General features: G+C 33.3%; 1 protein-coding gene across 1 annotated transcript in view; it reads right to left on the minus strand.

The window, feature by feature from the left end:
- Positions 1-12387, minus strand: part of KIAA0586 (KIAA0586 ortholog) — an 87881-nt gene that overhangs the window by 64669 nt on the left and 10825 nt on the right. Inside the window, exons 5-10 of the mRNA XM_054567494.1 lie at positions 11918-12092; positions 10924-11145; positions 8747-8900; positions 7117-7284; positions 5872-5995; positions 245-353 (exon numbers count right to left, since the gene is read on the minus strand). Of these exons, the coding sequence (XP_054423469.1) occupies positions 245-353; positions 5872-5995; positions 7117-7284; positions 8747-8900; positions 10924-11145; positions 11918-12092 (952 nt within the window). The remainder of the gene's footprint in view (positions 1-244; positions 354-5871; positions 5996-7116; positions 7285-8746; positions 8901-10923; positions 11146-11917; positions 12093-12387) is intronic.

Genomic DNA, 12387 nt, shown 5'->3' on the forward strand with positions numbered 1-12387 from the left:
CAACAGAAACTGTAAAGTTAGAGCAGGGAACCATATGGCTCCCTCCTAGTCAAGGAGCAGGAAGTAGAAATCACTTAGTGAGGGCTTCTAGAAAAACTTTGTAAAGAGAACAGACTGGGTCGACATGTCTTTTTGCAGTGCTTTGTCTTTGTCTTTACTCTTGATTTCTGTCGATAACTTTTCTAATTCTTCATAATTTTTATCTTTACTAATCATCAATATTAATATCCTGTTGCCATTTTACCTGCAGTATGCCATTGGTTTCTTTCCTTTTTTCGCCAAGATCATGAAGAACATCATCAGACTTCTGCCCAGTCACTTTAGCTGTTCCTAGTTCCTCATATGAAGGAGATCTTTGAGAGAATAAAGAATCGTTGCTGTAAAAGATTTAAAAATAAAGCTTCCTAAATTGTCATAAATCCAGAAAACATTTGATTACATAAATCTTTGATACATTATTAATTATATGAATTCTAAAAGGTGTCATATTAAAACTGTACAAAGAAATTACTCAATTATATGATTAAACATATAACACAGAGTATTACAAGCGAGAAAATTACTCAGACCAGACTGGTTTAGGCATCATAGGAAAAGAGCATAAAAGTTGTTTTACTTTGAAGAAGCTAACATGCAGATGCACTGTTAGAATGGCTGAGTAAGAACCTCCCAAAGTTCTCTTCTGCATAAGAGCAAAGAGAAAGAGCACTAGCCAAAACGGTCAGAACAACTTTTTCAGAACTCAGGAAATTAAACGATGGCTTGCAAAATCCAAGAAACACTAATCAAGAAAATGGCTGATTCTCAGTAAGAACAGGAAGGTCTGTGGCATTTTTAAGCTGCTCCATTCTCACTGCCCTTTCCCAAAAGCTTCACAACCACTAAAAAGGGCAGAACAGGTTTGGAGCGCTCAGAAAGTCCCATTCACAAGGATTCTCTTTATTTGACTTGACTCTGAGCTAGTTCAGTGAGAAACACTATCCCCAGGTCATTTTTCAAAAACAGTGGCCATTGTTTCACATCTTAGCTGCCTGAGGTGGCCGTATCAGTTGAGACAAATAAAAGGGTTGCCAATAAACTAAAAATCTGAGCAATAAGGCATCCATCTTGTAGTTTTGAAAAGTTCTAATGAATCACTGGAAATCTAGAACATCATGTACATGCGCATGCCCAAGAAGGACCTGAGAAAAGACTAAGCTCTCACATCTGGCTGAACTGAGGTTCTGCAGTAAGAAATTTAAGGCCAAAAGAAACTGCTAGCCACTGAAGGTGTGCCCAACACACACACACACACACACACACACACACACACACTCTCTCTCTCTCTCTCTCTCTCTCTCTCTCTCTTTCTCTGCTTGGCAAAGAGATGGAGACTTTTTTGGTCTTTTTCTTATAGGGAGTCTGTTTTTTAAAAAATGTTATTCTATTACAGCTGTCCCAATATTCCCCCCTTTGCCTTCCTCCGCCAGCCCACCCTCGGCTCCCACTGTCAATCCCGACATCGTTGTCCATGTTCATGAATCATTCATACATGTTCTTTTACTACCTTTCCCCTTCTCTTCACCATTATCTCCTCTACCCTCTGGCTGCTGTCAATCTATTCCATATTTCCATGCCTCTGGGTCTATTGTACCTGTTAGTTTTATTGTGTTCATTAGATTCTTCTTGTAAGTGAGAGCATATGGTATTGGTATTTGTTTTCCACCAACTTGGCTTATTTCACTTGGCATAATAGTCTCGAGTTCCATCCATGCTGGTGCAAAAGGCAGGAATTCCTTCTTTCTTTCTGCTACACGGCATTCTGTTGTGTAAATGTATCACAGTTTTTTGATCTAGTCATCTACTGATGGGTACTTAGGCTGTTTCCAGCATTTGGCTATTGTAAATAGCATTGCTATGAACATAGGGGTGCATAAGTTCTTTTGAATTGGTATTTCAGGATTCTTAGGGTAAAATCCTAGCAAAAGAACTGCTAGGTCAAAAGGCAGTTCCATTTTTAGTTTTTTGAGGAAATTCCATACTGTTTTCCACAGTGGCTGCAGCAGTCTGTATTTCCACCAACAGGGCACTAGGGCTCTCTTTTCTCCACATCCTCACCAACACTTGTTGTTTGTTGCTTTATTAATGATGGCCATTCTGACTGGTGAGGTGATATCTTACTGTGGTTTTAATTTGCATCTCTCTGATGGCTAGTGATGTTGAACATCTTTTCATGTCTATGGACCATCTGTATGTCCTCCTTGGGAAGTGTCCATTCAGGTCCTTTGCTCATATTTTAATTGTCTTCCTGACGTTGAGTTGTATGAGTTCCTTTTATATTTGAGGGATTAAACCCCTTGTCCAATGTATCATTGCCAACTATGTTTTCCCATACAGTCAGTTGGTTCCCTTTTCATTTTGATGATGATTTCTTTAGCCATACAGAAGCTTTTTAATTTGATGTAGCCCCATTTGTTTATTTTTTCCTTTATTTCCCTTGCCATAGGAGATATCAGATATCTGGGATATCTGAAATTTTACTGCCTATGTTTTCCACTAGGACTTTTATAGTATCACAACTTATATTTAAGTCTTTTATCCATTTTGAGTTTATTTTGGTATATGGTATAAGTCGGTAGCCTAGTTTCATGTATGTATGCATGTATGAGAGGGAGACTTTTACTCAAGGTAGTTAGAAAACCTCTTTCCAAACATTAACAGATGTTAGTGAACCAAATAGACTTGCTGCACATGACAAAGAACACAGATTTGACAGAATTAGCCAAGGAAAGAACATCAAGAACAATCTACCCTGGCGGAGGGTTGTAGAACAATCTAATTTCCAGAGCTGCCACATTATATTATTTAAATGTCCAATTTTCAACAAAAAGTTTTGAGAACACAAAGAAACAGGAAAGTTGGAAAAGTCTGGACACTGGAAAAAGGGTAGTCAATAGAAACTGTCCTTGAGGAACTGTTAATATAGGACTTATTAGACAAAGACTATAAATTAGCAACTACTAAAGGAAACCATGTTCAAAAATTAAAGCATGACGTGTCAACACATAAAGAAGAGCTATAAAAATAGAAACTCTTAAAAAAACAAATGCAAATTCTGGAGTTGAAAAACCCAATAACTGAAATGTAAAATTCAGCAGACAGACTAAACAGCATATTTGACTTGACAGAAGAATCTGTAAACGTAAAGATGGGTTACCTGAGATTATCCAGTCTGAAAAACAAAGAGGAAAAAAAGAGTAAAAAAAAAAAAAAAAGAGCTTCAGAGAACTGTGGGACATCAATAAGCATACCAAGAGACAACATAGTTCTAGGAGAGAAGAGAAAGGTCATGTGCACCATTTAACTATATAAGGAAATAATGGCCCCAAACTTCCCAAATGTAGTGAATATTAATCCCCTCATCCAAGAAGCTCAACTAACTACAAGTAGAATGATCTCAGAGATCCATACTTAAGCACATCATAGTCAAACCGTGAAAAGCATAAGAAAAAAGGAAAACCTAGAATGCAGTGAGATAAATATGACTCATCATATACAAAGTTTCCTCAGTTAGATTAACAGTTCACTTCTCATCATAAACCACAGAGTCCAGAAGACGGTTAGATAACATTTTGAAAGTGTTGAAAGAAAAAGAAAGTCAACCAAAAACTCTATATCCAGCAAACCTATCCTTCAGATATTTAAAAAAAAAAGAAAGACAGAAATTAAGACATTTCAAGATAAACAAAATGAGAGAACTCATCACTAGCAAAGCTACCCTTCATGAAATACTAAACGAAATCCCTCAGAGTGGAATAAAAAGACGCTAGACACTAACTCAGATCCATGTAAAGAAATACAAAGTACTGGTAAAGGTTAACTTATAATGGTAAATATAAAAGAAAGTATAAAATATATTTTTATTTATAACCTTTTCTTCTCTTATCTGATTTAAAAGACAACTACATAAAGCAATAATTACCAAGCTGTATAAATGGCTGGCTTATAATATATAAAGATATAATTTGTATGACAATAATAGCAGAAAGAAAGCAGAAGGAAATAAAGCTATATTGGAGCAAAGTTTTTTTGTATTAGTATTAATCCTAACTAGATTGTTTTAATTTAAAAGTTAATTCTAGCCCTGGTTGGTGTGGCTCAGTGGACTGAGTGCCAGCCTGAGAACAAAGGGTCACCAGTATGATTCCCAGTCAGGGCACATGCCTGGGTTGTGGGCCAGGTCCCGAGTAGGGAGTGTGCGAGAGGCAACCACACACTGATATTTCCGTCCCTCTCTTTCTCCCTCGTTTCCCCTCTCTAAAAATAAATAAATAAAATCTTTTAAAAATATATATAAAAAGAAAGAAAATGTCTCTCTAGGAAAAAAAAAATAAATAAATGTTAATTCTAATCCCTATTAGAATTCACTAAGAAAATGACTAAAAAAATACAGTAAATGAAACAACAAGGGAATTAAAATGTTATACTAGAAAATACCTATTTAACAGAAAAGATGCCTTTACATTGGAAAGGTGAAATTAAAAAAGACCTCAGACATAAAGAACATATAGCAACATGGCAGACATAAACCTTATTTATCAGTAATTACATTAAATGTAATGAACTAAAATGTATTGGGTTGCACAGTTTGTTTAGTTTTTTTTCCTTATGATGACTCTAGTAGTGCTTAGCTGTCTTTAACTTTATTTGAAACTATTTTGTAGATTGTATTGTGACAGCTGTCATACCAGCATGCATTTTTAAAAAAGAGACATAAAAATTGGTGAATTCTTGTACAGTCATTTAATATTGTAAATGGAAGAAGGTATGCAACATTTTCAGCATATTATGCTTTATTATTTCAAGAAAGGTAAAAAAGCACCTAAAATGCAAAAAAAAAAACCCAACAAGATTTGTGCAGTGTATGCAGAAGGTGCTCTGATTGATTCAATGTGTCAAAAGTGCTCTGTGAAGTTCCTTGGTACTATTGATATTGTGACCAAATAATTCTTTGCTGTGGGACTGTCTTATGCACTAAAAGATGTTCAATAGCACCTCTGGCCCCTACCCACTAGAAGCCAATAGCAGGAGATAACTGACATACTGAAAATATCCCAATCAATAAAGTTATTGGTGAAAATGAAAAATGTCTTTTATTTTACGGGAAAAAAAAATATGGACTTTTTAGCCAACCTAATACAATGTCTCCACATGAAGTTACTCAGAATGTGGCTATTGTTTTCATTACATTCAAGATAAATAAAATTATAATGGCCTAGATTTATTTGATTAAAAAATATTTTTCATGTAAACTTTCCAACATACATAAAAGTAGAAAGAATATTGTAATGACTTCCATATATACCCTTATTTAACTATAGTAATCATTAATTCATGGCTGTCTTCATTTCATTTATACTTCCAACCCAGTTTCCTGTACTCTGCATTAGATTATTTTTGAAGCAAATTTCAGATGGCATTTCATCAGAAATGAATAATATGCATTCATTAGAAATAAATAATCTGCATTTTGAGAAAATGAGATATACCATATTTTGCTGTATATAATGCACATATTTTTGCCCAAATTTTTGAGGGAAAAATAAGGGTGCGCCTTATACATGGGTATAATGATTACATACCATGGGTATAATAATCTCATGTATAATGCACACAAAAATGTGGGTGCACATTGCACATACAAAATACAATATTCATTTTGTAACTGTATTATAGAAAAAGGGGAATATACATTAGCAGCAGAATATAGCAACTAAATCTAAGATAATTTTAAAAAGCAATGTTAAAAATTTATTAAAATTTTTAAGAAATTTTAGAACTGTGAAAAAAGCAATATTCAATCTCACTTTTATTCCAATCTATTGTTTTTACCTGTCTCTCCTCTTAGCATTCCAACCTATTTTTGATCTACTTAGAGAGGTTTTATCTGAAGATTCACTTATTCTTGTCAAAGAATCTTGATTATTCAAAATTTGTTCCAATAGTCTTATGGTTCCTACAGTAAGAGAAATATAGTATCATTTTTCAAGTACGACTTCATTCATCTTTTACATAACATCTCACATATATTTATACTACATTACTTTCTTATGGTGATGATCAACTCAATTCACTCTACAATGTAGGCTATAAATACACTCATTGAATTAAACTAAATTTTATAACTCATGAAAACTATATGGGTATAAGTTTAGACCTGAATTTATTTCCATTACAAAAAAAATGAATTTGAAAGAAAAGTTTTTCTTCATAGCAACTATTAGTTGAATCTTCTCTTTAGCCTTATCTTTAATTAGACTGCAAAACTTTTTTGTGGTAAAGGTTTTTTAAAGATTTTATTATTTTCTAAATTCCTTAAAACTCTAAATGTGTCCACAACAAGATTTAAATGCATTTAAAGAATCCCAACAATTGCCTTGGCTGGTGTGGCTCTGTTGGTTGGAGCATTGTCCCATAGAACAAAAGGTCATGGGTTTGATTCCCAGTCAGGGCACATACCCAGGTTGTGGGTTAAATCCCAGCTGGGGCACATATGAGAAGGCAACTGACTGATATTTCTCTCTCACATCAATGTTCCTGTCTGTCTCTCTCTTCCTCCCTTTCCTTCTTTCTAAAAGCAATGAAAAAATGTTCTTGGGTGAGGATTTTTTTAAAAAATTAAGTAATTCCAAGAATAAAAGTTTATACTTAACATTTTCACCTACTTTTATTAGAAGGACTATATTTAAGGGTCTTAATTATTTCAGGCCATTTATAAAAGTTAATATATGAACACTTTTTCCAACTCAACACCTAATTAAAGTTAAATTTTTGAGTTTTATTATAGAAATTCACACCTAAAAACAACATAAGAAAACATGCTCTAAAATGATCAGCAGAGCATTATTTTTTTATTTATTAAAAGCAACATGTGTTCATTAAAGGTTTAATAACCTGTAGAAGACAATCAGAATATAGTCATAGTGTATATCTCTAACTCCTTCTGCAAAGAATCTAAAGAAGCTTGATTTGCCCAAGATCTTTTAAAGAAAAATATTAAAAATAGAGAGCCCATTTTAGTTACTATGATATAGGTCTAATAAAAGTAGTGCATACTAATAATAATGGTTTTATTACCTGTATGACCTGACATCTCCATATTTTCTTTTTCTTCCACAGGATTTTCCCTCTTGGATATTTTATCATCCTTTGAAACAGGTATAGGAGCAAACCTGCGAGGTGCTGGTGTCTCCAAAGGAGATTTCTGTTTATCAAAATCTGTATCTTCAACCTCTCTGGAAAGTGCTTTAAAAGAAAATAAACTTACTCTTTAAAAAACTATAAATTGTAGAGTATTACTCTTCCCCATATTTTAAAAATAAAACCAAAATTATAAAGAATATATAAATTATTAACAAATAAATAGAAATAACTTCATCCTTACTAGAAATCAAAAGAAATAGATATTTTATATTTATAGCTAATAAATTAAAAAATCAATATGATAATATTCAATGCTAAGCTATGATGGAAATGGCATAGCCAGACACTGCTTATGGTAATAAAAACTAATTAGACCATCTGGCACTAAGTTTAGGAAGTACTAAACTCAACAGACTTTTAGTCATTAAAAGTTAATATTATGAAAATAATTTTGTAAACATGGGAAATACTTTTGGTATGCTAATAAAGCAATAGGAAGTTATAATTACGCTACAACTACAAGCACATAAAAATGATGTATGCCCAAGAAAAGTATAAAGTTTTATTTGAATTTTTACTTTATCCAGTTTTTGAAAATTTGTTCCTATCACTAAAATACACAAAAAAACCAATTCAGTATACAATCAATTGTATTTTTTTCCTTTCAAACTCAAATCTGAAAAAAAATTAGGAGCAAGTAATTCTCCAGAACTGAGTATAAAACAAGGGTCTACTTCTACAGAAAGCACTCGGCAGGGTCATACTCAACCCTGAGTTCTAGCACTTTTACTGCCAAGCCAGATGACCTTCACCAGTCAAGTCATAACCTTCCTGTGCTTCATCTTCCTCTCTTCACAACTTAAAAATTGACTCATTACGCCATAATAGTTTTGTAAGGACCACTCATTTATTGTAAAAGGTAAAGCACATAACAACTAAAAGGAATCTTTAATATGTATGTAATACAAAATATTCCAACAAATCAAATGTTGGGGATATTGCACTACATGGATCTGTATATCATGAAAGGAATAGCCCTCGACTTTCATTAATTTATTATTCAAATATCAATAACTTAAAACACATTTATTCATTTATTTTAAATTCCAGAGGTTTAATACAAATAAGCTATCCATTCCTCTGTTATTACAAAGAAATTTTTAAAATCCCATTAAGATAGATAGACTTGCATTATTAACTCTTTGGTAATACTTAGAAGGAGTTTATAATTATGCTCAGGTGGTTTCTCTCCTGACAGCTTTAAGAAAAACAATAAATATGCTCTTTGTCAGAGAACCAGAGACTTGATTATAAGCATGTTTGATACTAGATAAGTAAAATAAAATGTCTCTCAATATTTAAGTGCTTCTGACAATTTATGAAGGTTAATAATGAAAACCATAAAGTAGGACATGATCAAATTTCCAAATGACCCAAAAATTACTTGACCTACAAAAAGAACTAATTTTATAAAAAAAGACATAATCTTCTACAACCCAATAATACACCACAAAGAAAATTTATAGCTGACATTTTTAATTCAGAAAGAACTGCATATTTTTACCTTGTTTGGAGCCAAGTGCGTTATGTAAAGATAAATTACTGCTACCAAGACTAGAATAGTCTGGTTTTACAGAACAGTTTTCCACTGCTCTAGGAGGAGGCACAGCAACAGGCTGCAAACTACTAGTCTGGAGCGCAGCATTAATGAAATGAGTCTAGAAGAAAATTAATTTATTAATTTAAAATATCACTTGAAAGGGTTAGATGACAGACAAAATACATTGAAATTTATCAAAGGACTTAAAACAATTCATTAGGTTTAATAAACAATGAATACACATACATTACATGCAACCACCCCACTGCAGCAGCGATGCCACTAGAAGGATATAATATCACAAAGGCCTGGATTCAGCCTGGCTCTGTGGTGTGACCTTGATCATTTTATTAACCATTCTAAACCTCAGTTTCTTCCTTTCCTATTCAGAGATGGCTCAGGGGACAGTGAAACAGGCTAGGAGATGACCTCCACTTCAACCAGCTAATTTAAACAAACACATTTCATCTTTTATACTCTGGATGATTTTGTTTGAAATAAAGGATTAAAAACAAATACTAATAAGCACTCAAATGGCAGCCATACTTAGTAGCAGCAATAATACATGTACTTATATATAGGTGGGAACTACAGTGTTGACTGTTTCAGCACTATTTATTAAAATATCTGAAATGTGTAAGTATCTTATCTAATAAAACTGATTTCAAAAGAGAGTTTATGCCATGTAAAAAAACCTAAAAATATTCATTGTTTTACAGAATTCTTATAAATGTGTAGTGATCTCTCTACATAAAACAGATGGGAGAGATTCAATAATTTCATTTCATTAAGCCTTTATTGAACTACTAATAAACCTAGTATGTCACTGACACCTCAACTTTCTCTGTGATTATAAGCTTTATGAAAAAACATCTGAATTAGCAAAGATTCCATTATTCCAAAATCAGAAGGTAAATAAATTATGGGTTTATTAAGGGAAGGATGAATGAATGGCAAACAACCACATAGGATAAGTAGGACCCTCTCTTTAAGAAATCAGTGTGCCTTTCAAATGCACCATCTCATTTTGTCCAGAACAAAAACATACAATTTTTTCTAGGTAAAGAAATCAAGGCTCAGAGTTCAGTTATTTGTAGACTAAGAGAACTCGCATAGACTCATTCCTAGCCTCTTACTAAATAACAAAAGGCACATGTTAGTTATGCATGGAGTACGTACTAAAACTTTATTTTGTATGCCCATAACAATTCCAATAAAAGTACTATCTTAAGCCACATGAAAGCTCAAGACAAACTCATTGTCTTAAAATTACAGCATATTAGTATTTATTTTGTGATAATCAAGTTATAATAAACTTATTTTTGTATATTCTTCTAAATGTAGTATTTCAATTTAATTTTTTAAATTTTAAAGTTGCACATTATCTAGAAAAAAGTAAATTAAAACTAATATAATTATAATGCTGGTCATTTACTCATTCAAAAATAATAATAATAATGATAGTAGTAGTAGTAGTAGTAGTAGTAGTAGTAGTAGTAGTAGTAAAGTACACTGAGTACCTGAATGCTGGGTACTATCCCAGGACCTAGAAATTCCACAATAAATAAGAAAGTATACTATCAGCTTCATGTGAGGATAACTTCCTTTTATAATAGCTCAGTGCCTTATATTCAAAAGACACTAAATAATGTTCATCTTTTAATTAACTGCAGAAGCAATTTATGTATACTGGGTGGTTCTCTCCAAAAGGTGTACATCAGAATGATCAGAGTGCTTTTGATTCCCAGATCCCATCTAAGACCTGTTGTCTCAGAATCTCTGAGAGGTACAGCATGTGTTTCTTTCTTTATACAGCTCTCTACATGATGTTGCTTAGCACATTCCCAGGCTAAGCAACACTGATGTAACAAATAACTGCAATATGAAATGAGCACTTTATAAAGAGAAATAACACAAAAGCAGAAGCCAGCTATAAGGAGAGGGCTTATAGAGCTAGTGACACTTGAACTAGAACATGCAGAGCTCTCCACATAGAGGGAAAGAATGATGAACAAGCAATCACTGTTTTAAGAACAACAATTGTTACAAACTAATGCGCTATTACAATAGTCAGTGAATATTAGCTTAGAGATCCAAATAATACAAGATCGTGGAATGTGTGCTGTCTTTGTTACAGATACCTGAATATCTATTTGTTGTTGTTGTAGTTTTTCAAGATGCCTAATGTGCTGCTCCATAAATACATTCATTTGCTTTTCGTGATCATGACAATGTAGTTTCTCATGTTTATTCTGAATGCTTGCTTGCTGCTCTGTAACACGTTGTAACTGCTTATCAGTTTCCTGTAACTTACTGAGTAATTCTGTAACAGAATTGACCTTTGCTTCCAAGTCACTTTGTACCTAAGACAATAAAAATATCAAAAGATATCAAAAATATGGTCAATTATTGGAAGGTTATTTAAAGCAATTGGCACTAAAAAATGATCAAAGCAGATTTTTTACCACCTAAATCTCTGATGATTTAATGCCTTTATTTTTACAATCACTGAAATAAAACACACAACATAGTTATCCTTAAGTAGATCTTTTCTCTCCTTAAAAAAAAAAAAAAAAAAATCTGCCACACAAGTTTTATAATGACAGAAATAAAAATACTTAGATGGAAATTAAAAAGAAGGAAATAACAAAACAAAGTAGCTTTTGATACTGCACTAATCTCAGGCTGGGTTAGGTCAGCAGCCTGGAGTTCATACTGGCTCCGCCGCCTAGGAGCTCTGCAACCTTGTGCTACTCTGACCTGCTTCTCAGTTTTCCCATTTACAAACTGAGGGGGTTGGCAGGGATGATTTCTAAGGTCCCTCTATCTCTAAAATAAGAACAGTAGAGTGTCCTGGGTTACCCAGGACTGCGAGGTTCCTTAGATGAGATATTTTCAGTGCTAAATCCAGGAACATCCTGGATTCTTCAGAATTTTTACAGCAACCAGGGGGTAAGTCTCACAACTCCTGGAAGGAATTATACCACCAAAAACAAGAAAATTCTTTCAAATTGAAAGCACCCAGAATGTCCCTAAGCTGGAATTGAACACAACCATTTCTAGAATCAATTCCTAAAAATATTTTTGCATTTTACAAAGTAGTTATGAATGAATATCTGAGGATAAAAAAAATACTTTTATCAGTGGAGCTGCTGTTGCAATGGCGGCAGCAGTTGCTGCAGCCACAGTTGTAGCTGAATCAATGCCACTGGGTGAAGTTCCTGTCTCCTGAGCAACAGGGTCCTTTTCTGCGCCTGTATCCTCTAAAAGCTGTACTTTTACTTCCTTAAAAATAGGCATGCTTTGAGCTCTGTAAATAAAAAAGGAATAAAAATATATTCAGTAAGCTACCTTGAACCATTTCAACAAATACCTACAGTGATAATCTGCTGACAGTGGGTTTTCTTGGTTTTTTTAAAAAGTAAATCACCTGGTTATCCTTATCAGCATCTTTTCAAGTGTTTGGTTAATGAGATCTATAAAGGCTCAGGTCACTAAACACTAAAGAAATAAGATACTTTCTTGAAGGCAGTGATATAAGGCACATGTGAAAAAGACATGGGCACAATTACAAAGATATATAATCAAGAAGAACACATTTAAAA

The sequence above is a fragment of the Pteronotus mesoamericanus genome, unplaced genomic scaffold (genome assembly GCF_021234165.1).
Source record: "Pteronotus mesoamericanus isolate MK-2021 breed Mesoamerican mustached bat unplaced genomic scaffold, CSHL_Meso_final contig_182, whole genome shotgun sequence".
In the NCBI taxonomy this organism is placed as follows: Eukaryota; Metazoa; Chordata; class Mammalia; order Chiroptera; family Mormoopidae; genus Pteronotus; species Pteronotus mesoamericanus.